Genomic DNA, 26376 nt, shown 5'->3' with positions numbered 1-26376 from the left:
AACCGTGTTTTTGACTTATTCTGAATCACTACGGTACGCCTATAATAAGTGTTTATATTCGGACTATTTTATCCCGGGGTCGACTTGGCTGCGGAGTAGCCCAGTGCCTGCGTGACTCGCTATAGACATTAATGGAGAGAAGTTCCGTCTACAATGTTCTTCCGCAAGACACGTGCAGTTTATTTATTGACGAACGTAGACGTCACGCGCATTGCACACTGATGGTGAAACGCGCCAATTAAGAATTCACGAATTAAGGCGTATAAAAATGATAAAAATGGTCTCACGAAACACAGAGCCCCTTCCTCCTACGTCTTTTCAGCGGTTATATTTTCCTCTGTCGAGCAATTACTCTCATGATCGCTCGACAGAGGAAAAGGAAATTATTATAAAATTCAGAAGGTAAGGAGTGTGAGATTTCTGCTTTTTGTTACAACTATAAACTTTGATAACAAAAAATCTGTTTCAGTTTATTATAATACTCTAATCTTTTAAAATGTAATGCATACATTTGAATGTTTATTGATTTTTAAAAGATAGAAAGATGATAATAGACAAATAGATAGATAGATAGATAGATAGATAGATAGATAGATAGATAGATAGATAGATAGATAGAATATGATTAAAATGTAAATAGATAGATTGTATATAATTCAAATGTAAAATGCTTAAAATTACAGATTAAAATTACTGTCCAAAATCCATGAAAATCCTGAAATTTGGCAATGATAATTAATATCTTACAGGTATTTCTGCTGCAACCCAGAAAGCCTTTGCTAGCCTTGGTCCATTAAAAACACTATTCATCAGCATGGATTGATTAATCCCATGGCATGTAGCAAAAAAAAAAAAAGGTGCGACCAAGTCATATGCTGGTGCGACCAACTGAGAAAGTTGGTAGCACCAGTGCAACCAGTGGAAAAGTTAGTCTGGAGCCCTGCTTAGACTGCTGCCCCCGCGACCCGGCCCCGGATAAGCGGAAGAAGATGGATGGATGGATGGATAGACATCATTAGATCTATTAGAATGTATTTCACTGGAAGGTCTAATAATATTTAAACACACATCCGATTTTCGTCCCACCTGTTTATATTAACTTTACTATGTTTACATAATTACATTTCAATGCATTTTGAACTGGTACATTAGATTTGATTTGATTTGATTCACAGAGCGCGCACATACACATATACGTATGTAAGAGTCAAAAGCAGCTGCCCGTGAATCAAAAAACTCTACTGGTTATTATTATTATTTTTCAAGAATCAATGTGATACTAAAGAACTAGTTCTTTTGATATCCCTACTTAAAAGGCAGCTACAATGTTTACAACTGTAAACTGATGACTTATCTTCACATGATCTTATCATATTTTATTTGAGCTAGCAGGGTGTGGATTATAATATGTCATTTGGCAGTAAATGTTTGGGTGGAATTATGGGAGTCTGTGTGCTATGGAGAGGGAGGGGTGACACAAGCGGGCAGCATGTGTCACGGTGATGACGGCTAAGTCTGATTATTACCATATGGTGCTGAGAAAACACTGGGGTGAATCGCCAAAAAGCTCAGAGTTTTACTATCTGACATGCTCAAAGGAACTCTACTAACTGAGAATTTCAGTGTAGCTAAAGAAAGAAAAATGAAAGAAGGGTAAAAGATGAACAGAAGGAAGTGTGTAGGGGCTGAAGAAATGCCAGGGAGAAGATGCATCATGATGAAGCCAGTCTCATGGTGAGACTAATTAAACATCAGTTCAGCGGTGCAATGAAATCTCTCCCGTAATACTGGCACGTCATTCATCAGCTACAGCACTCAGATGGCACCCAAAGAGGTTTCCTCTCATTTGTCATCTTAGCTCCCTTGTCATTTCTAAATGCACTAAAACTGTGAGACTGTAAAAAAGGGTTATTTCTACTTTTAATTAAAAGTGCATTAAAAACTCCAGTCATATCAATAGCCTAATAAAATTGGTTTTATTTAACATGGAGCAGGTTGGCTAGTCTGACATGTTGAGATCACATACGGGACAAATACTACTAGCTTTATCGTGAAAAAAATAAAAAAATAAATTGCATCACGGTTTCCACAAAAAATGTAAGAAGCACAAACGTTTACAACATTGATAATAAGAAATGTTTCTCGAGCAGCAAATCAGCATATTAGAATGATTTCTGAAAGATCATGTGACACTGAAGAATAATGATGTTGAATCACAGGAATAAATTACATTTTAAAATATATTAAAATACAAAAGTTATTTTAAATCATACTAATATTTTACAATATTACTGTTTTTACTGTATTTTTGATCAAACATATGCAGTCTAGGTGAGCATAAGAGACTTCTTTTATTAAAACATTCAAAAAACTTATAGACACCAAACTTTTAAATGGTAGTGTGTCTATAAATCACTCTTTTTCTAAATCATAAAAAAAGTTAGCTGAATTTTTGAAAATGTGTTTGTAAGCTTGTATCTCACCTCAGCGTCTGCACCTTTGGCCGTGCTTAAGAGTTTCTCCAGCTCAACATGCATAGAGCTCTCCAGCTGCTGTCGCATTACTTCCTGAAACTGAGCCATCCCGTAGAGGTTGCTTGGTAATAACTCTTTACTCAGACCTACAATTGAAACCACACACCTTAATGTTAAAGTTTTTCTGATGAGTCGTACCAATAAATAATACAGTTAGTGTGTTCAAACTTTACAGTTCCTTAATAAATCTTTTAAAATTATTTTTAATAAATCTTATTTGCAGAGATAATATGACCATATGATAAGGAAGCTGGCAGCTGTTACTGATAATTGTATATACCACTGCCTTACTTCTGGCCCAAAATGAAAATACCAGAAGGCATGAAACCAAAGATACAATATGTTATCATCAAGAGCATTTAAAGAGTGTTAAACACACATCATAAAGAGTGTTAAACACACCCATCAGTGGGCTCTGGGTTAATTTCATGTATTGGCACTGTTTAACACTGACTGTACTGGAGAAAGAGCATTATTATTATTATTGGGCCTTTCAACTCTTATTACATTTAGACATCAGATTTTGTATCTATGTCATGTTCAAGTGTGCTACCTTCTACACTACATTTTGCGACTACCTGACTGAATTCCGCTTGACCACATTTCATCTGTATACACCCAATTTAATTCATTCGTCTGCCAGTGTGCCAAAATAGGGTTTATGCTGACTGTCACATGAACAAACATTAAAACAGGCCTCATTGCATCCGCTTGTCAAAGAAAGCCTGGCTAGTTATTTTTATTGTTGCCGTTTTATTCGATTTAAATATCTAAATGTTAGTGAGAAGAAAAAAACTTTTAGATATCAATCTGCATACGTGATGGATATCGGTTATGCTCATCTTTGCTTCCTCCTTTGAAGGCATCTTGAGTAAACGGCTTTATATTTAACAAAGCACTTACAAAAGACTTGAACCAGTCCAGAAGCAATGAAGTTTGTTGCGTATAATCCCCAATTATTATCTTCTCACATACTGCCTGGCATGTGACATTTAACATCTACAACAGCCTCAAAGTGACAGTGTCAGCCAGTGCATTAAATAAGAGACCATTTCTGTATTTCTAAGAATTAGTATTTGTGATTTTCTATGCTGAAAACACTCAGCGAAGCACAGGGTATGTCACGAAACGATACATGGCTCACGATACAGCAATTCTGCGATAATCAATATATTGCTAGAGAATCCTATAATGATACATCACAATATCTAACTATGAAAACACAATGCCAGTGAAAAGGTTAAGTACAGGTTTTCTCTCTTTATTCAAGTCCAAACTGTTCGAAAACAGCACAAAATGTTTTTCACTCTGTAAATTAAATTGAACATTTTAAGTAAATTAAACATTTTCAATGAGATCAGAGTGATGGCTTTGCATGTTTGTGGTCATTTGGCGCCATTCTTTCGCAGCTCTCGGCCTCGTCCTGCTCGCCACAATCACGTACTCTTTGTCAATTTTGTCTGTCCCATCAATGGTATAAAAGCCAAAGTGGGTCCAGACTTTGGACTTAAACATAGCTGGGGCATCTATTATTTTACTCACACTGCTGTCCGCCATCCCATTAAAAAATATATTGACAACAATATATTGCCCTATCGATATTTTGTCCCAGCCCTACTGACTAGTATTTACACTGTAGCGCCAGTCAAACTGAATAGTTGTGATTTGCTATTCTTTCATTTGCTTCGGCATTTATGGGCTTATTTCGTTGTATTATCGGATAAGGAAGAAAGTATGTAGAGCTTTTGTTATTGTTTTTTATTCACTTTAATCCTGAATAAAATCTTCAGTGAGAGAGATCTTCTGTTTTGTCATTAGTAAGACAAAATGTTAATTTTTCGTTTAATTTTATTTAAAACGACACTGCAAATGATAATGTATACATTTTTTATTTTATCGAAAAGGATGAATGAGAGAACGACATTGATAAACAATTCCTAATTCCATTTACACGAAACACTGTAAGCCATCCTTTGTCAATTATAACAGTGTTAACTCAAAATACTTATTTTAATATGCAAAAGTTAAAACTGTGACCCAATCATAGCAGTGGCCATTTACTTCCAATTCTTGCAAGCGGCACACCTATCAAAACGGAGTGTTCGAAAGAGAAGGTCAAAAACAGGATAGAAAACAGCTTATTACTTCTAAATTAGGCTGTAAAAAAAAATCTTGATAACATTATAAGTCGACCTCAGAGAATTTTTTTTTTTAACAATATGACGTTCATGGCCCCTGTAAAGAAGACCGTGACAATGCACATTATTTCAAGTATACAGCTACTTACCAAATAAATTTAAAAAATAACAATAAATAATCTGCAATGTCATAAAGAATGACAATTGAACGATGCAGAAAGTACTACCAATACTCTAGGGGTATTTTGTTAAGGTATACTGTAAAACAGACAAAAATTACCATTTACAAATGATTGTACCAACACATCAATAGTTCATCTCACTTTCATTTCACAGCAAAGAAAACATGCACTGTACATCCAGAGGTCCAAAAGTCTAAAGCCGGGCATAATTATCCTTTACGATTGTTCCTTGTCAGAGTCAGACTGTACGAAATGATCCTGATGCAATCCATGTCAGAATCTCAGTTGTCATTAAGGTCATACTGTACGACAATGAAGACGTGTTAAAAACGGACGCACACAAGAAAACTCGTCTGGAGTTTTACATCAATCAATGTTTTTTACAATTGTATGTCGCTCTTTTGACCTCGAGCTCAAACTCCACAAGTATTTGTAAAACCTGATGCTGAAGTTCTCTAGTATGATTTGATAATGATTTAAAGTAAGAACATCTGACCATCTGTACAAAAGAATCATCATCAGCAAGTGACAGTAAAGTCATTTATAATGTTTCAAAATATTTCTATTGCAAATAAACACTGTTCTTTTAAATGTTCTATTCGACAAATAATCCTGAAAAAAGTACCAAATCATCATTGTGACACTGAAGACTGGAGTAATGGCTGCTGAAAGTACAACTGTTCCATCAGAGTGATACATTAGATTTTTCAATATATTAAAATATAAAGTTATTTTTAATTGTAAAAATATTTCACAATGTTACTGTTTTACAGTATTTTTGATCAGATAAATGCAGCCTTGGTGAGAATTAAAAAAAAGAGTGATAATAAGAGACTACTTTCAAAAATATAAAAAAATCTTATTGACCCCAAACTCTTGGTAGCCTATACTGTAAGTCATCATGTTTCTTAGTATTATTTTTTTTTTAAATCCTAAAGCTTTTTAATTTCAAGATTTAAATTAGTACTGTACATCCGAAACATGTTGGACGCAAACAGTCAGAAGACTTAACTCGGTAACTCCTATAATTATGTTTAAATTAGACACTTTCAAGCCAAATGAACCTCTAACAGCAAAACCAAAGCGAGAAATGGACCGACAGTCTGGAAAGGTCAAGAGTCTACAAAATGCCCTCCATAAAGCTTCTATTTCTGCAGAGCCAAATTTCTAGAGCAACTTTTCCAGTCTATCAGTCAACATTGACTGAAGGGTCCATTCAGCTCTCACTCTCATCAGAATTCAACTGACAGCTTTTACATGGTATGGTAAGATCCAGTTGATCACTAGTATCATCTAATTAATCAAGATACATCGAGAGAACCAATACAAACTTAAAAGTACTTTATAAGTAAGGAAAAAAGAAAACCGGATTGATTAATGTTCTTACCTTCAACGTAAAGCGACATAGTGCTACAGTATCTGTCCTCTAAACTCTATGAAATGCAGTTCGGTTCAATATCACAACAAAAATAATCCTGTATTTTTTCTGTCATGGGAAGAACAGCAACATAGATACAGTCCAGTCGGGATGTGACGCTTATTCGTGATAATAATAATTAATAAAAATAAGACAGAAGGTCAGCTGATCGATTCTCTCATTCTGTTCACGAGCGCTTTTCTCTGTTGTTCACGCGCTTTTAACTAAAGTAAACCATCTCTCTCTCTCTCTCTCTCTCTCTCTCTCTCTCTCTCTCTCCTCCCACTGACTATCAAGTAACGCAGGGTGAATAAACGACTGCCTCGTCGACCTTTCGCTCGCTCCGCGCGTTTATTGCTCAAAGGAGCCGGTGTGTTTTATTAAAAGGTGAAGTAATTATGTTTATCTGTGTGTGTGTAAATGTAGGAATTGCATTTGTGCTCAGCCCCTTTTGGCCAGTCATTATTACACGTCACATTATTCCGGTCACACTTCCTCGATCACATCCTCCCGAACCTGGCTGTGTTGTCTTATGATCATTTCAAATATACTAGGGCCAGATTAGTTAGTTGAGTTTAGGGGGTAAAGAACGAAACGTTTTAATATCACTATATTCTATCCTAAGAAAGGAGTTGTCATAAGCTGCAATTAAATCATTTATCATGATGGAGTTCACGCGTTATTGCAGTATTTTACTTTGCAATCACAGAGCAGTGATGTTCTCTCATGCATAAATCCATAGCAGACGCTTGACGTTTTCATTGCATCGAAAAAACGTCGACTTTTAGATTTTTTTTTAGGAACACGGTACAGGTGGTACCATGGCGTTAAAGTATTATGATTGCAGAGCGAATGTGAAAATAGATTTGAAGCGTCTTACTCGTTAGGCTGAAGGATGCTGTCGGGGAGCAGCTGAAGGTTGTTCCGGAACAGCGACGTGTGTTTCCCTATCTCTGACCAACCAACTTTCTTCTCCAGAAACAGCAGCGCGGGGTCACTGGAACACTGCGGAAGTGTTTCACCAAGAACACTGTTTAAAAACATCCTGAATATTATTCGTTGAATATATTTAAATGAAAATAACTGAAACCAAAATTATGTACGCCACTTTGTCACCCATGACTTTAATTTATTATTATTTTCGGTAATTATTGTGATTTATCCTAATCATCAAGTCTCGATGAATGGTGATTATGGATAAATGTACCAGTTCACACTTACGTTTTTACATTTATAGATACAACGGAACAGTGGCTTCTTTTAATTTATGAAGTAAACAAATAAAAAATGCAAGTTATTTATTACCAGCGTTAATGTGTTGCAAAGGGGAAAAATGTAAACTCGCAGTAACCAATGAAAGCACTGCATTTCATTACGGCAAATCTCATTGGGTGACTTCAATCAGGCCGCAGTGTTGCCATGTCCGCATAATATAAGCGACTTCAGGGTTGCTGCTTCATAACTAATTCACTTATAAATATAAGCTCTGTCGTGGGCTTAGTTTTTTTATTCGTAGAATACAGTAACGTTTTGGGAATCTCTAGTGCTTGGTCTCCTTAGTACAATAAAACAGACAGCATAAAGATAAAAATAAGACAGCAAATTTTGGATTGTTTTTCTATCGAGATTTGGCAACACAGTCGAGAAGGCCACGTCTGCACCCTCACACCAATGACCTTGCAGTACAGAACGTTCATTCTCTTTCATACAGAATGTAATGTGTCAGAGAACAAGTACAATATTTTGTTTTTCTAATATTTCTAAGTGAGGTCAGGAACACAAAAAGTATCCTGACTCTTAACACTACAATACTGACAATACAGTGGTCCTAATATAACACATTTTGAGCACCAATTCAGTGTAAACTGCAGTGTGCAAGAGATTGATTTATTAATTTAGGAAAACTATCTAATTTTAAAAATGAATGCAAGTATTCTTTTTAATGTCTAGTTTTTATTGCTGGATACATATAAAATCTGTTACAGTAACCGCACTGCCAAAGCACTTTAACACATTAAACATTCATTGTTAATTTCTGATGAACAACTATCAGACATGCAACAGTTGAAATTTCAGTAAAGGCTGGAAAATGACCAAGAAAGACCTAATTTATGTACTCTGAGTCCTTCCCAGGCTTTGTTCCTCCTTTCTGCAGCTTTGAATTAGAACTATTGTTTCTCAGATGGAAAACAAAAAACAGGAGGGGAAACAACCAAAGTCCCCGCTAAACAACAAGATTAAGTTCCAATTCTGAAAAATCCAGCTGAAAAGGAGGATTTAAAAAAAAGTTTAAAAAGTTAGGATTTCAAGTACATACAGTTCTAGAATTTATGTAACAGTTTCAGGGGAAGATAGGGGTTTTCTGGAGTGTTTCACAAACGTGCTTCTGGAGTTTTCTGGACATCTAAGAGTGGTGAATATGGCTGGGTTTCCAGTCACACACCCAGGAAAGAGACAGCAGTGTCTCTTTCCTCCACTAATTCTGCTGCTGTTGCATCCATCTTGGCTCTTGAGAAGTCGTTGATGGCCAACCCATCAACAATCTTCCAGGTCTTGCCCTTAAGAAAAAGAGAAATGTTGAAATGGTGGCTAAACTCATACTTTTCTAGTTGATTAGACTAGAGAATGATAAATAGATGTGAATATGAATTTGATCTCAGGATTGATCTCAGTAAATAAGGCCATGGTGTGGAGATTAAGGAAGAGATATCAAACACAGAATTTGGGAAAGTTTTATGACAAACCTTGATTGAAACAGGGAATGAGTAAATTAGGTCCTCGGGTACTCCGTAAGAGTTTCCAGTGGAATAGACACCCATAGAGATGAACTCACCCTATAAAACAAATGCAAGAAGAGTTCAGAACAAGTGGCCTCCCAATAAAAATGTATAGCATCAGTCCAAATAAAGTTGTTGCCTTGTGTGCAATATCAAACAGCAGAGAACACTTCAATTTGACTATCACATTATGCAATCATCATACTGAAGATGAAATTACTTGTAGACAAGTAAATACTTAATAATGTAACTCATATTGTTTTTTTATGGGAGTGGAAAAAAGACTAATGAGCAAATGTACATTGTTATTACACAGTCCTTGGGCATTTTTATTTCCTATTGCTTGGCTTTTAAGCTCCATAGAGCGACATCAAGCATCTATAGGACATTTCAATCAGCGGACTGTTTTAACAGAAGTTTAGGTTTATTTTTTACCCTTGTGTCTTCCCTGTTTATTAGGCTGACTTTGAGCCTTGTTTTGTCAAAAATCGCTGGTAAACACATAACTTTAGAGTAGAAATCATTAAGAGATTCCTTTTAAGGTACAATCAAAAATCTACATCAGTAACTTTCAACTAGGGGGCCAGGGCCCTAAAAAAAGTTGACCTCGGAAGTGCCGGTCCAGATGTCTCTCATGTGGTCGCAGATAGCCTTGGCGGCTGACATGGCACTGGAGAGCTTCCTGGCCTTAATGACTGCAGCACCACGCTGCTGCACTGTCTGTAAAACAGAGGAAAAGTGGAGTAACAATAGAAAGTTTCTGATCAGATTATTCCAGTCATGTGCAAACTGAATGTTGTTACAATGGACCTACTTAAACGGACGTTCTTATTACTAATGTCATACACATGAATGCTAACAAACATACTGTAATATTCTTGCTTACTCAGTAATGTGGCATAGTAAATAGGCCAACAGTGACCTCTACAGGAGGAGGAAGTCATAGCAGACAACACTTACAGAAATGAATTCTCCCTTCAGCCAGGCATCGTCCTTCACTGCATCGAAGGCAGTCACGTCCTTTCCCTGCACAATCACCTTGCAGTGGTGGACGTCAGGGTACTGCGTAGATGAATGATTTCCCCAGATGATCACATTCTTCACACCGTTTGCTGAAATGCCACAACGCATTGCCACCTAGAGGACACATTGTTTGGTACAAGTTAGTGGGTATAAATTGAATCATTTCACCTCTTTGTTTTGAGCTCCATTAGCATGGCGTGGACCATCCAGCAAGGGGGTGTTTTACCTGAGAGCAAGCCCTGTTGTGATCCAGGCGTGTCAGACAGGAGAAATTCTCTTTGGGGATGGACGGGGCGGATTTGGCCGCAATCAGACAGTTAGTGTTGGCTGGGTTACCAACAACTAGAACCTGCATATTAAAACATAAGGGTCAAAATACTGCCTTCATACTTGATTAACTTTCTTCCAACTGTGCAAGCACTTAATTAGGTCATGGTTATTCACCTTGACTGTTTTCTTTGCATACTTGTCTAGTGCCTCCCCCTGAGCCTTAAAGATGGCAACATTGGCCTTAAGTAGGTCCTTTCTCTCCATGCCGTCTCTCCTTGGCATGGAGCCCACCAGGATTGCAGCATCCAAATCTTTGAATGCAACTTCCTCTTTATCGGTGGGGATGACCTCTAAAACACAAAGACACAGACAGTGTCTCAGTGGTATAGAGTAGATGAAGGGTAAACACCAGCAACACTCAGGGACTCACAAGACAACACTTTTTAGAAGAATCTCAGAACTAAAGAACTTGAATAATGTGTAAAACCTCATTATTAAAACTTGATATGACATGTAAAAACAGTCAGCTATTACTGTTGTAAAAAGTTTTTTTTTTTAAATTATAACTTGTTTGATATAAACAGAAAAAAATATTTTGCTGAAATACTACTTGTATACAATCATTGCCCTATTTCTTATTAACACAAATTATTAATTAAATGTGACTTTATGAAATAATAATGTATTATTTACATTATATGAAGTATATATCATGGTAATATTTGTTGAACTGTCATGTATTTATTATACATAAAAAAAATACTGATTTTCTTTTTAAATAAAAAAATTGAGTAAAGGTGATTGTTAAGACTGTAATGTCACAATGCAAATATATTGTTTATATATACATAAAGCCACTGCATTTTTTCTTTGGGGTGAAATGTGACCAATGGCATATTTTGTTTCACCCATCCAGTTTGGCACTCCAGAGTTTTTGGTTGTTAGTTTTGTTCCATACACTTGAGAGCTCACATACTGTCAAACTTCCCATACCATCCTCTGATGGGAACCACAATTCTAAGTTTAGCTGCCCTTTCAGCTGGGGATCATACAGGCAGCCAATCAGATTGCTCTGAGCTCTCGTCATTTGTGCAGCGAAAACACAGGCCTTTAAGACTGCATAACTGGCACAAAGACTAGAGAACACAGGGCCTCATGACAGTCGATTCTGTGCGAGTGTACCTCTCAGAAGTGGGAGGGCACAGTCCTGCAGCTCCATAACGACACCCTCCAACACAGGCAACATGGGAGTAATGTCCAACAGAACCAAAACGAGGGGCTGAAAGAGAGAGGGAAAGTGAACGTTAGTGCATTACTTGCATAACTGTCACAATATAGTTTTGACCTGCACCTAAGTATTAATCACATCAGATGTGGGTTGTCAAAGACATATATGGTGCCTATCTCCTGGAATTAGTCAAACAGTATGAATGATATACAACATCCTTTAATTGGATGTGACGGGACATTGCATAAGCCAAATCCTGCCTTTACCTGATCTTTACCGAAGACATCTCCCTTTGCGATGCCGAACAGCAGAGAGTATGCAATCTGCCCTGCAGCGCCGGTAACCAGGACTCTAATAGGCTCAGCCTACAGCGAAACAAGAGAGATAGAATTATAAACAATAGATGTCATGTAAGGTAGCAAAGAAAATAAAAGTGATATTAATCAACCACTCAGGACAGAGAAGCTCAGGAGGCTCACCATGCACATAAATAGTCCTGGCAAACTCTGCCAGAATGAAGTGCTGAGTGGGATATTTTTAAACTGGGAGACATTTATACATTTCTTCAATTAATTCCCTTTCACCATTTGGCACTTCTGCAGAAATCTTAGTTTGTTGCAAATTAATGTATCTGCATTCTATTCACTAATCTTTGACTTATAGCGTTAATACACCTTAAAATGCCTTTAACTGTTTGATATAGGGAATATCACATGTACAAACAAAAGTTCTAGACTTATATATTATTCTAACAAGTGTAATCAACATTATGCAATTCTTGTTTCCCGAACAGTAGGCTACATTATACATCTGATCTAACAGATAACTGCAAAAGTTTAGGTTCTGCAATAATTCTTAAAGCAAAACTCCACAAAACTGTCACTTTCCGCTAACGTGATCATATATAGACAGTCAAATACACACTTTTATATCAATTTGGAATATTATTTTGTCTTACCATGTTCAGCTGGTTTAGAATGACAGAGGCTTTTCCACTACGCCGGTGATTGCGGAGGTCACCCCTATTTCTCTCACGAGGCAACAAGTTGTCGCTGCACCTGCGTTTCAACTGTCTACTGGGAAATGTAGTTTTTAGTGGCCGTACAGCCGTTCATTTTGTTGAAATAAAGACTACAGTTCATATAAAATACGTATGGTAACGGACCCCTCTTCCACTAGTCGGACATATACGACTTATCACAGCGAATCGGTTCTTTTAAACAGTTCGTTTCAAAGCAACAATACCAAAACCCTGTTTGTTTGCAGTCATTATTCAGGTCATAAAATAGTCATTTAAGATTTATGTTAGAATATATTTTTTTTATTAAATAAAAAAGATGAAATCTTTACAATAATCAAACAGCAGAAATGATATATAGCCTACAACATACTCATTTACAATAAACAGTCCTGTAGGTTAAATATTCAATTAGTACGTGCACTTTAAATAAAATACTATCCATTATACATATTTTCAGTAGGCATGTGTTGTATAGCTATAGCATTTCTGCTATTTGATTATTTAAAAAATTGTCAAAGTTCAAACAGCTGCTCGGACCGATTTAGTTCGTTTCATGAACAAATCATCGGAAAAATGATCCGACTCTCAAGAACAATTAGCTGTGGTATAATAACGTAGTAAGATTATTGTCTGTGAAAAACATTATTTGCTCATAAATAACATATAATAAAGCCGTTTATGCGAAACTAAGGTGCTGATGGTTTAATGTTGAAATATATGTGTAAGTGTAGGCCTAATTGGACAATAAAGCAGTAATGAAAAATAACCAAAACATTTATCGAAAAAACTAGCTACTAATTGTTTAAAGAATCTGTCGGGTTTGTAAACTCATGTAAATGTACTACAAAATATCAATACATCCTGATCCTGACTGCTGGAACAACCCGGAAGATATTAAAGTTTACCGTAGTGTTTGGGAAAACAACGCGGGAGAAAAGTAAACAGTGATGGAGAGTTTACAGTTGCGTCCGTTGCTTAGACACTGTTGAAATCATGAACATGTCAATGGTTGGCAAGAGCTCTAGTCTAAAATATCGTGTGAAAATGTTTAAAAGTTACACAAGTGAAGAAGATCGCCTTTAACGGCAACAGTTTATTTTTTACAAGCGTTTCTCCTGAAGGTTCATTTGCAGTCGTCGTCTGGCAACAAACACTCACACGGCGACTTTGCCATCAATTCAATCAAGTGGAGATCAACAGATTATTTGTGAACTAATCGGTAAGTCTATGAATGAGTCAGAGCAGCCTGTGCACTGGAGTAGGCTATTTCAAGTGGTGAATCATATATGTGTATGGTAAATTAATTTAGTAGAAGCTGTTGTACAGTGCAAAACAATGGGTCTGTAGTTTTTCTTGTCTCACCCGAAAAATTGAAATTTGCAGCAGTCAGATAACGTTATGTCGAAATTCGGCGGACTGACTTATTAACGTTACTTCGGACCGGACCGGTTCAGCTGAACGGCTAGCTTCACTGCTGTCGGCAGTCTCGGCACTGATTTCTTTGCTGGCTTGTGGTTTTGTTGAGACTGAGTATGGAAAATATTATTAGTGGACATGTGGTATCAAATTTATAAATTGGAATACAGACTACTCGTAATCTAGAAGGTAACAGATATAACCAGTAATCATCTGATAGGCTAAGGAACGTCAGAAACCATAGGTTATAGCCTATCTTGTATCCCTTACAAACTCATGGATATACCCCAAACCTGTTTTGGGATGCAGGAGTTAGTTATTAAACCTTAGGCTATTTCCCATTCTGAAAAAAATATTTTCAGTTAGTAAGGAGGAGGCTAGTTATTGTCAGATAGTTTCTTCTAACTGTTGTACTAACAAAAATAATTTATACAACTGATCTGTTATCTTTATTCTGTCTGAAAATACAGCAGAGAGCAGCCATGTCATCACACACCCTGTATATCTTTATGATATATGGCCTTCACTAACTCGTACTGTATATTGAGAGTTTGATATGGCCTCTGTATCAGTTCAGTGCAGTGGGTGAGATAGATGATCTCCCTGCTGCATTTTACATGAACTCATTACAGGCTCATTACAAACTGCCTGACAAAGGAGCTGAGGATAATGTTGCCTCTTCATGTGATGTTCACGCACAGAACAACACCAAACACACTTCTCCACAAGCCACAACAGTTTATGAGTGCTTTTTAGTCCTTTTAAACAATTGTTACCGGATCACTGGATATATTTTGATGCATTTTATTGTATTTGGTGGAGTATTATTGAGAATATTTTATAGAAGACATTTTTTAAAACATCTAAGCCGGCCTACCTTATTGCCTTTCTTTTGCTTCTCTTTCTTTCCCTCTCCCTCCCTCCCTCAGGCTGTTTCATTTATGCTGTGTTTTGTGGTGTATATAACATCTTCAGTATTCTGTAAAAGGTCAAATGTTACGCCTTTAAATATATAATACATATTTTGTTATAAAGAAATACATTATTTTAGTCAGATACTAAGAAAACTTTAATTGAACTTTAATTTAAAATTTAAATTTGAATTATGCTTATGGGATAGAGATATTGTAACTACTGATGCAGAATACAATGTAACGATTAGTTAATATAGGCTATATTAATAATTAAACATTTATTAATTGATTTTAGACTATTTATATACCGTATTCAATTAAATAGTATTAATTCTTTGAGAATGTATAACAGGCTTAGGTGCCGTTCCGGGCCTCTCACATAGAACGCGTTTTTTTATTACAATACTTTTCCATTGTTTTTCTATGTAAACATCCGCTGGACGGACGTTTATAACCCTCTTGCGTCTTTTGCAGCGCAGACGTGCATGACACGACGTTTTAAAAATGCGATGCTTCAAGTTTTTTTTTAAAAAAACGCGTATCTTGAGACCTTGCGTTTTCCCCCGTCCCATTGCCCGCGTCTCGCGTTTTTCAAACCAAAAAAAAAAAACGCGTTCTGTGTAAACGACCCCTTACTGTAGGTTAAAGATGGATTTATTTTCTGTGTTCAATACAGTTTTAGGCATTTACTTTTGTCAAATTATAGTGGGATATCAAAGTTATTTTTATGCATAAGTTTTATTTATTTTAATTTTTTGTGCTATTGTAAATTCCAGCTATCTGTGTATCAGATCACTTTGGAAAACATTAACCTTTAGATCACACAACCTTTGCTCTTAACCATGACAGGATTGTCACACTAGCAAATGCAGTTTTGAAATATTTTAGTAGCGCAGTATCAGATTGCACCCTGTGAAAACTGAAATTCTAGAATAATCCAGACCTGCTTCAACAAGCCCCCTTTTAAGACCTTAATCTGTGCTGCTAGATGTTAGTCAAGTCTCTCCATGTCAAACTATTGAAAATTAAATTTCGGATTTTTATTGGTATGAAGTACTAATTATTATCAAGCATTTGTGAGATGCTCTTTTTATTAATTTTTCAACCATTAAGACTTACTGAGCTGAAAGGTTTTTAGTACTCTTAGTTTAAATAAACAATAAGTTGACTGATTTCAGGCTTCTCTTTGTGGATTATAAAGTCATATCTCAGTTGTCATGTTTCAGATGCTGTCCCTGATTCAGTGCACCCATCAACTCACACTCTAGCGACTTTAGCTGGTTTCTGCCTCTCTTTTTTTTTAACTGTGCTGTTTTTCACAGATTTTGTGGATTCTGCATTGCTTGTGTCATGTCAGTAGGGATGTTTGTTATTGTGTGTAATGCTCACGCTGTACCTGGTGAAATGAATAGGATATGGTCTGTGCATATAGAGAGAAAATCAAAACAATACCTGCATGGTATCCGAGAACATCTGCACTCCTTGACCTCATCAAACTATAACTATAAAGAGGTGCACTGGGGGATGTGTTATCAGTTCCTGAGCTACAAGAAAGGTGAAAGAGTGTGAGACAGTGTGAAAATTAAGTTTTTGACCACTTAAACTTTCTTAATGTGACCTGAGGTCAGACCAACATAGCTTTTTGGAAAGTGAAGGAAGGTATAGTTTACCATTTGTTTTGGTTTTTGAGGCAGTATGTTTATTTATACTATCCATGTGTCAGAAATGAACCGATTAATATGTAATATATAAAAAATGACACTTCCATGTAAGACTTTTTCCTGAAAGAAATGAATAGGCCTACTTTTATTCAGCAAGGCATTAAATAGCCTAGATCAATTTCAAATAAATGCTGATCTTTTAAACTTTTTATTCATTAAAGAATCCTGAAACAAGTATCACTGTTTCTGCAAAAATAAAAGCGACACAACTGTTTTTAACATTGATAATAATAAGAAAAGTTTCTTGAGCAGCAAATTAGCATGATTTCTGAAGGATCATGGGTAACACTTTATAAGGTTTCATTAGTTAACATTATTAACTACTTTAGTTAACATGAACTAAGAATGAACAATAGTTCTAAAACATTTATTAATCTTAGTTGATGTTAATTTTAACAGTTAACTAATACATTCAATCAAGTTGTATTTGTTAACATTAGTTTGCCTAATGCACTGTGAACTAACATGAATGCCAGTATTTTTTTAACTAATAGTAACAAAGATTAATAAATTCTGTATCAAATGTTTTGCTCATTGTTAGTTCATGTTAGTTAATAAATTATAATGTTAACAAATGAGACCTTATTATAAAGAGTTACCGGATCATGTGACTGAAGACTGGAGTAATGTTGCTGAAAATTCGGCTGTAGGAATAAATTGCATGTTAAAATAGATTCAAATAGAAAATACTTATTTTAAATTATTAAATATTTCACAATGTACTGTTTTTACTGTATTTTTGATCAAGTAAATGCAGACTTGGTGAGCATAAGACTTCTTTCAAAAACATAAATAAATTCTTATTGATCTCAAACGTTTATTGTATACATAAAATATGAAAGAAAAATATGGAACATTTTTTGACCACATATAATTAATATCTGGGGCTTGTTTTCAAATTCAGTGGCATTTTTACACATTTCAGAAGAGTAATGACATGTAATTTAACTGTATGGTTGTCTCACTCCATCATTGCTCCATAGACGTTGGTTATTTTTGTTTGTTTGTCTTTTCAACTGAAACCATCAGCATTCACCCATGGTACTATGAAAGTGCCAAGTATTATGTGTACATGGACATTTGTAATCCATGTTGATTGGATTAAGATTCACATACCCATATGCTCTATTCAAAGGCAGTTGTATCTGTTGATGATCTGGGACTGTCTGCCGGTGACTCACCAAAACCCCTAACCAGACAACTGTTATCTCTTTTCCATTATCTTTTAGCAAAAAACATCTTGATCATGTGCTGTCTCTCAATGGGGTTACGTGGGAACTGTGATGTCTATTATTGAACTTATTTCTTAGTATGATCTTAGATTATTTTTCTAGTGTCCCAAGTTTGAACCGCAGTTCCGCCTTGTGAACAATAGGTGTCAGTGTAGCACTAGTTTTCTAGTGTAATTCCTATAACAAACATAAATGCAACAAAATAATAAATAAGAATCAACTTTTATATTCCACAAATCACAGAATAGTTATATTTTAATTGTGCTCATTTTTAACATGCACTTTTTTGGAGTTTTGAAAGCACTACATTTATTTCCAGCCCCTTGAAACCTGACTGGAAGTAATTGAGCGAGAGTTTAGTTTCTCCTCCTTTAGGGGTTTTTAAGACAGCCGCATTTCAGGTTGTCACATTGTTTCACAAATGTACAGCTTGGTTCTCCTGGCTCGTGATCATTCTAAGTGCTCTTTGATTTAGCTTCAAACAATAAAGCCCTCAGGAGTATTTACTCAAGAATGCTTTTTCAACCCGAGACTTCCCCATGCCTGTCAACTACACACTCTGTCAGCCTTAAACTTTCCCATGCCTGGCAGCCACACACACACACACACACACACACACACACACACACACACACACACACACACACACACACACACACACACACACACACACACACACACACACACACACACTCTGATCAAAGTGAAGGCACACACTTCACCTGCTTATACAGCTGTCCCGCCCTCCACCTGTCAATCACCCTGTCTATCCTCTTCTGTGTCTGCTAAACATGCCATGAAATTCGCTGAGATATTGGTGTCAACTTAATTTGACTGACTGTATAATGTGCCTTTTCCTTAGCATAAGGGTACATATTATTTTTTACTATTATTATTATTTTATTTTATTAAAAAAAACATTTTAATTATATATTTTTTATATTATTAATTGTTATTTTGTGTTTAGGTGTGTGTGTTTGTATTGTTTCATGTTAAATTGCAGGCTTACGATCAGTTTTGCCATAGATGGTGGTGAATCTCCTAGATTGTAGTTCTCTCTGCGTGACAGTGGAGTGTGCTGATGGGCCACACATAACAATAACTCACTTCAACATTGCATTGTGTTTGGTCTCTGCCTCTCTGGTCTTTTTTGTTATTTCGTTGCTTGCTTCAACAGTGCTCTTCTTAGAGTCCTACACATCCACTACACTCATCTAAAGGAGTGAATCATTGCCTTGGGGATCAGAGGCTGGTGCTGTTCAAGTCGCCCTTTGTGTTCGATTGTAGCTGCCCAGCAATCAAAACATGTTGCATTAATTCAAATCCCTTAAACTGGACAGGCAGTCCTGGCCTTCACACTCTCTTGCACAATGGTGAGAAATGGAGAAACAGAGAGACAGTGAGCATCCTGGACCGGGTCCTGAGTTTGAGGTTTGTTTTTTTGTTTGTGTCTCTCTCAGTCAGTGTAGGGATTAGGCCTGTAGTCGTTGTGCCGTAAGTTACCGTACAGATGTTAGTTGGGATAGCATTGTCACGCCAACCATAGCCTCCTGTCTGGATGATGGGGTAGTCGGGTCCTCCAAAAAAAGCTTGCTCGCATGTACTGTATGCAGGTGTTTATGTGTGTGGTTTGGGGTGAGTCCAGTGCCATTTGTCTGACAAAAAAACTAGTTTCAACACTTTCAGTTATCTGTGTTTGTGTGTGTCCTGTTCTCCCTCTTTCAGTGCTAAAAAATACAGTTATCACAGTATAGTACTGATTTTACAATGTTGAAATGTTCAGTTTTTTCTGTTTATATACAGTAGGTATCAATGTGTTTGAGTTGATCGGTTAAAGGCAAGCTACAACACAATTGTCTTCCTTTGTGGAAATTTGTAAACCAGACCTTAAAACATAAACATAATGCTTACAGGGTTTTTTTTTCCTTAAATATTTTTACTTGCCATGACAACATTTTAACCAAGCCACAAATATGATAGGACGTCCCCCAAAAAAATGTGTTTTTAAACCGCGGTGTATATTTCTGTAAAAAGAAAAAAAAATCCTTGTTTTAAGGATATTTACATATTTCTTACTTAGAAACAAGACTAATATATTAAGACATTTTTTTTTTTTGCTCTCAAAAGTTGTTTCCTGGGAATAAATTGTGATGTGGCCCCCATATGAAACTCAAAAACATTGATAATTATGCTGTTCTTTCGGCACACTTGTCCCATAGGAGCCTTTTAGGCCGTCAAAGTGATGTAACTCGCGGCAGAGGCATGACACATTCTTAAGTAAGACTCAGTCCATGTCACTCGCACTGGCTCAGTCACACAACTGATTGGCGAGGACCATCTCATTTAGTTCATCAGGAGAAGGTGATGTCTGAAATATGAGATCTATGACAACCATTTTAATTCTTTAATTGCTGCAGAATACTCTCTGAGCTCTAGTCCCGGCCCCGCGGGCCCCTGCTTGGGAAAGCTGATATAGGATCTGACAAGACAGGGCTTGACACAGCAATGCACTTCCCTGCCATTGTGTCCACTGACCTGGGGCCAGCCTGCTGCATTTGAGGATTTTCCCATATAAAGAGGAAGAGGGGAAACATGTGTATGTGTTGACTATCATCAGTCAAATACAACATGTAGCAGCCATGGATAGAATGGCAAGGAGTGTGTGTGCTGGGTTGAACATCAAATGGGCATCCCATTAGAGTCAAAGCCATTGTGTTTGTAGAGGGGCACTTGGGTGGGTGTGTTTTGTGTATGCATGGTTGATCAGTCTGTTTTTTTTGTCAGATGGAGCTCCACCAGGTGTCAGAGAATTCCCAGTCCAACCCAGCACTCCTATTCCACCTGCTCTCTCTGTTCTTTCTCACCCGCTCACAGACTCACATGATGATGCTCAAACTCAAAGGTCAAGGGTCACACAGGAAAATCCGACCTTTATTTTAAATTGAAAATAACTTTGTGTCTCGTCTCTGTCCGCGGTGACGGCTTTAGGGGTCAGAGAGAGGGCAAGACTCTTATCCAGACGGCCAAAAACACCTGGAGAAAAAGATAACATTTCATTACAAGTTATACTTCAATTGTCAGTGTAGTCTGTGAAAATTGTGCATTGCTAGTAATCAGGTTTTTTTTTTTTTTTTACACGGTTCTCAACCAGCCTGACTCGGCGACATTGGCTCCACCAATAGCAGGAATTGGGTTTGGGACTATCTTTTTGTTTGACGGATGGCAATTCTTTTTGATGCCAGAAATTATATTTAATAAGTTTAAAATTATATAAAAAATATTATATTATATCTTTTTTGGCTAAATTGTTGGATGTGGATATAAATAAGTGGTCCTATGATTTTTCCCATGAGAGGTGCATAAATTATATATATTTTATATTTAATTATATTTTTTTTAAATGAAAAATATAAGAGTTTTCACTCAGAAACTATAAAGAAATGACACATACTGTAACGCATTGAAATAAACGTTTAATTTTGAAATTGATTCTTTTTTGTTAAACATTCTCCAAATAAGCTTGGTTTTATTTACAATTTCAAAGAAATTTTTTTTTTGTTTGACAGTATTATAAAAAGATCTCTGGGGATGTGATTTTTTTTTTTTTCCTCCGTGTGGTCTGATGTAGAAATGACTCTGAAAGGTCTAAATGAGGTCGATCACTCTTGATGTCACCCTGAAGAAAAAGAGAGTGAGGGAAAGAGAGTGAGGGAAGGGCAGGCATATGCTGTGTAGCTGCCACCATGTCAACTTTTGCCTTTCTGGACTGACAGGTTGTCATTTTTTTCGGACCGCACCCTGCAGACTCTCCGTAATGAGCTGCTGTGAAGTCCGGAACATTCTCCTGACCTTTCAGCTGCTCGCGACGTTCCGAGGCCTTCTCCTTCCACGCATCCTTGTCAAAGGGCCAGAACCGCAAAACGTCAGGGGATGAACGCTGGCAGGGACATTACAGAAAGTAAATCCAACAACAAAAACAAAGACACGGACACACTGACACCTGTCTCGCCAACAACCGCACTGGACACTGATAGACAGACTCCTAGAGCTGCTTCTCCGTAGTTTGGCGGCTCCTTGCGGCTTTGGCTTTTGTTGATGCTGATGTTTACTCACCTTTGGTCACCAGAATTTATTTCACAAACAAACTCTAGCCTAGTGTTTGAAAGTCACAGGGAAAAAAAACAGAGTATGCAGACAAAAAAAGATCCCTGCCATTTCTTAAATGACAAGAAATTCCTTGGCTCTGAGAAGTGTGACCCAACCTCGTGCCCCCAGTGTTTGGCTTTCTGCTCCAGGTCTCTGGGTAAACACCTGCTTAAAAGGCATCGCTCCTTTTTTCTCTCTTCTGTTCTTTTCTTGGCCCTCTTTCTCCTGATCATTTTTGCTCTAATGACGTTTACAGATGTACTTAGACCTCATTGTGAGTGTTTTAGACTCAGGCTATTACCACCGATGTTTACAGCTATGCTAACAAGAATCGCGTTACGCCCGACCTGTCGGGATAGAAGAATTCAAACCAAAGCTCATTCAAAGCTGTCTTTATCTAAGTGCCTAGCAAGACAGCCAGTCTGGACATTCAATTTAATGCTCCCATACATGCAGTCATATGAGTTTGTGGATATTAAATTGTTGTAAACCCACACATTCACACATATAAATACACACACACACACACACACACACACACACACACACACACACACACACACACACACACACACACACACACATAATAATAATAAAACTACACGTTGAGTCAATTTGACATGGGTTTTGACTAAGCTTTCCCCAGATTTTGAGAAAACTGAGTGTGAAAAACTACTAACTAAATTTCAAAGACTATTAAAGACAAGTAAACAGTCATTAATAAATAAAAACAAAAAATGCAACTACCAGCATTAGCACAAATGAATAAATACAAAAGAACAAAGATACAAATTAAATAATCTGCTTTAAAAAAAAATTCAGGTAGGCAAGTACAGAAACTGAATAAAGTAATCTAATCTGTAAAATAACACTGCATATAATCTTCACTGTACAAATTAAATAAAGGTTAATCCATATTTAAGTAACAGAAACGTTATTCAGTAAAGAGCAGAGAGTGATTTCCTTGTCTTTTGTAGTTTGATTAGGAATATTAGGCTGCTGTCGCTTTAAGACTAATGCACGGACCCAATATAATGATGCACATGCATTCTTTCTCTACATTTCACTTAAAGGTGCTCTAAGCGATGTTGGGTGACATCACTTCTTGTTGACGTTCGAAGTATTGTCAAACAAAACGGAGGCTAGCTAGACCCTCCCTCCTCCTCATCCGCGTTCTCCTCATGTGTTAGAGAATTTTAGGCCCCGTTTACACGTACATGGTTATTTTGGAAAAAAAATTTAATAGAAAAAAATATATTTTTTCCGAACCCTGGATATAAAAAAAATCTATCAACTTTTCCATCAAAAATATTTTTCTTAGTTTCAGCGTGGATGGATGTTACCGTTTTATTGTTGTAGGTCAAAATTATCATAACTAAAATAATGGAAATGGGTAATATTGCTTTTATATAGCAGTTCATTTAACAAAATTAAGAAATTAAGAAATTATTATTGAGTAACTTGCTATATTTTTTGCTTCACCAATAAAAATAGTTCTAAACTAAACTACAGCAAATTTAACTTTTGCACATTGCCCAGTTAATAAGTAAATGACTCACTCAAAAAGACATAACCAGCAGAAAGAGTCAGTGAAAAATCCCCCCATAAAGCACAGCTGAATCATTAATGCAGGCACAGTTGCACACGCATATATACATTGTACAAAAGTTTGGGGTCAATAAGATTTTTTAAAAAACTTTAATGTTTAAAAAGTCTCTTATGATTTACAGCAAAACAGTAGACTAATATTGTGAAATATTATTACAATTCAAAATGATGGTTTTCTTTTTTAAATGTTTTTTTTAAAATATATTCCTGTGATGGCAAAGCTAAATTTGAGTTAAATAAGCAAAATAAGCACCATTTCTTATGATTATCAATGTTGAAAACAGTTGTGCTGCTTAATATTTTTGTGGAAACTGTGAAACCATGTTTTTCTGGATCCTTTGATGAAGATAAAGTGCAAAAGAACAGCATTTTTGCAATTTTTACAATAACATTTTTTTAATACAATTTTTAAATTAAAATGTAATGTATTTACTGTTGATCAACACACATATATATATATATATATATTGGGGGCGTAACCGTTCCTTTCTCCAAGCATGGTTCGGCATGCACTTGTACCGCTGTTCATCTTAAATCTGACGATGCATTTGTAATATGGTTTGTAGAAAGCAACAATACGTAAAACAGACAGACAGAGTTTCGCTAATGTATGTTTCTGTCGTTGGATACATATTCTGGCTTCCCAATACATTACAACAGCGATAATCAAAAACACGCGGACAAAACAGGCACTCTTTGTAAACGTCTCGTCCTTCGAATGAGCTGTTAAACCAAAAAGGGGTCTTCTATGGCACCACTGCTAAAACACTCAGTTTAATGATGCTAACTCTTGTTTGAGAGTGCTGGCAACTCCTGTACATGTGTGCGCCGATCTTCTCTGTCTTAATCTCTTTTTTTCCCCTTCTGTCTGAACTTTTCAACTCTTGCACCTCTCAATGGCCTCGCTAACGTGCTCTTTAACAACAATTGGAGTAGATTCTTCCTTTTCAGATCATCCCTGTCGGGATCTCCTCGTTTTTCACACTTTGTTCATTCCTTTCTCTTCTCATTTGACAGACAGACAGACCTGCCCCCCCCGGCCACGTCACTCACGCTACCCAACTTCATTTACGGCCCTGATTGACACCTCTTACACACGCGCTCGCACACACAGACATACTGTAGATGTCTTCACATGAATGGTATTAGCTTTACCTCATTTTGAGCTGCTTGCCTGTCAGTCGCCATTATTTGCCTGCTGAATGTGAATAGAGGCCTCTCTCAAAGACACTCAGGCTGTGTGTGTGTGTGTGTGTGTGTGTGTGTGTGCGTGCGTGTGCGTGCGTGCGTGCGTGGACACCATGGCGCCACTCTGTCCTTGTGTCTCTTCAGTGGGACCTTCATGTTGCGTGGTGTAGCCACATATGTCATGGTGTAGCCACTTGTCTCTCCCTTTATGAGGACCTGGGAAAGTGGAGGAAAGAAATAGATGAGTGAACTGATATGATACGGTATAAATAGCTTGAAGCTTTGGTATTTCAACTGCTAACAGCAGACAGATGGGAATATATAGACTAATTTAGATAATTTCCTTGCTTGCATATGGTTTTCTGGCTGTAAATATAAATTTAAGAAAGTATTTCTATAAAAGGCTATAGCAGACTTTCAGAAAAATGCTCTAAGATCAAGTAATTATGGCTTGATTATTTACATAATGGCAAGAAAATCTGTCCAACGATCCAACCGTCTCCATTGACTTTGAAGCATGAAGCTGCCTCCTTGTCATTTCAGAATTGTAACAAAAAACAGAACAATGTCTAAAAGCTTATATGTGACATGGTGTACAGCAAACAAGCTAAAAGAAAAAAACAGAAATAAGTTTTTATAAGCTGTCGACCCCAAAAAATGAAAAAAAAAACAAAACAAAAGTGGATACAGGGACTTGAGACAGAGTGCAACGTGTCATATTACTCTGAGAAAACTGCCCACTGGAGGGGAATGTAATCTGTGACGGGGATAGCTTAGCTTACAGAAATATAATATATAAAACGGACATTTGGATATTTGACTTACCAGTGACAACTGCACACGTAGTGTATTTTTACTGCATACTGAGTGTCAGGACCCCACAATTTACCCATTCGTTCAACGAATACCCTGTCTCCATTTTTGTGTCCTTAAAGGATTAATTCACCTCAAAATGAAAATTTCCTATTAATTTACTCACCCCAATGCCATCCAAGATATCCATGTCTTTCTTTCCTCAGTGGAAGAGAAAGTACGTTTTTTGAGGAAAACATTTCTGTATTTTTCTTCGAATAATGGACTTCAATGACAACCAGCGTTTTGAAGTCCAAATCAATGCAGTTTCAAAGGTCTTTGAAGTGCTTCAACGGACTGTGCACGATCGCTGCTGAGGAAGAGGGTCTTATCTTTATACTTTTTAACTACAATTGTTTAGATTGAGCTGATCTGCAATGCGCCGGGAACTACATCATCAACGTTGAAAGGTCACGGTTGATGTCGCCGGTGCTGGCAGAAGTCTACTGCCCTACGGTTTACAAAGCTACCAATACAATTTGAACTATCCTCGGTCTAGTGGGGCGGTATTTCCGCCGGCGACATCATTCCTGACCTTTCAACGTGATGACGTAGTTCCCGACGTGTTGCAGATCAGCTCAATCCGAACAATTGTAGTTAAAAAGCATATATATATATATATATATATATATATATAAAATTTTTTAATGACCTATCGTTTCGCGAGATAAGACCCTCCTCAGCAGCGATCGTGCACAGTCCGTTGAAG

General features: G+C 36.8%; 3 protein-coding genes across 10 annotated transcripts in view; 1 reads left to right on the top strand and 2 right to left on the bottom strand.

The window, feature by feature from the left end:
* Positions 1-7614, bottom strand: part of ugp2b (UDP-glucose pyrophosphorylase 2b) — a 30859-nt gene extending 23245 nt beyond the window's left edge. The window contains exons 1-3 of one of the 2 annotated variants that reach the window (XM_077239588.1): positions 7493-7614; positions 7152-7276; positions 2484-2620 (exon numbers count right to left, since the gene is read on the bottom strand). In XM_077239588.1, the coding sequence (XP_077095703.1) occupies positions 2484-2582 (99 nt within the window). In that variant the 5' untranslated portion in view covers positions 2583-2620; positions 7152-7276; positions 7493-7614. Of the gene's footprint in view, positions 1-2483; positions 2621-6241; positions 7277-7492 lie in introns of those variants that run through there. The other variant, XM_077239587.1, reaches the window with a different exon arrangement.
* wdpcp (WD repeat containing planar cell polarity effector) overlaps positions 1-26376 on the top strand; it is a 116193-nt gene that overhangs the window by 29343 nt on the left and 60474 nt on the right. For 2 of the 7 annotated variants that reach the window (XM_077239586.1, XM_077239582.1), the window contains exon 1: positions 13514-13809. The exons of 3 other annotated variants lie outside the window; for them this stretch is intronic. The gene's annotated coding sequence lies outside the window, so the exon portion shown is untranslated. Of the gene's footprint in view, positions 1-13498; positions 13810-26376 lie in introns of those variants that run through there. 2 more of the 7 variants (XM_077239585.1, XM_077239583.1) reach the window with 2 other exon arrangements.
* Positions 8208-13486, bottom strand: mdh1ab (malate dehydrogenase 1Ab, NAD (soluble)). Its single transcript, XM_077239592.1, has 9 exons — positions 12528-13486; positions 11836-11934; positions 11524-11620; positions 10516-10691; positions 10298-10420; positions 10009-10185; positions 9655-9768; positions 9016-9105; positions 8208-8829 (listed from the first exon to the last, which is right to left on the bottom strand). Exons 1-9 carry the CDS (start codon positions 12528-12530, stop codon positions 8707-8709), a joined length of 1002 nt encoding a protein of 333 aa, XP_077095707.1. The 5' UTR covers positions 12531-13486; the 3' UTR covers positions 8208-8706.

The sequence above is a fragment of the Siphateles boraxobius genome, unplaced genomic scaffold (genome assembly GCF_051911475.1).
Source record: "Siphateles boraxobius isolate OS27281-9 unplaced genomic scaffold, OSU_SipBor_1 22, whole genome shotgun sequence".
Taxonomy (NCBI): Eukaryota; Metazoa; Chordata; class Actinopteri; order Cypriniformes; family Leuciscidae; genus Siphateles; species Siphateles boraxobius.
Note: the sequence above shows the minus strand (reverse complement) of the source record. Positions and strands in the feature narration are given on the sequence as shown.

Bases quoted from the DNA above. Each gene is read 5' to 3' on its own strand.
- mdh1ab (XM_077239592.1), bottom strand. The intron at 10,692-11,523 runs GTACACTCGCAC...TTTGTGTTTTAG, and splicing joins TGCCCTCCCACTTCTGAGAG to AGGTCATCCCCACCGATAAA. The intron at 8,830-9,015 runs GTTTGTCATAAA...CTTTTTCTTAAG, and splicing joins CATTCCCTGTTTCAATCAAG to GGCAAGACCTGGAAGATTGT.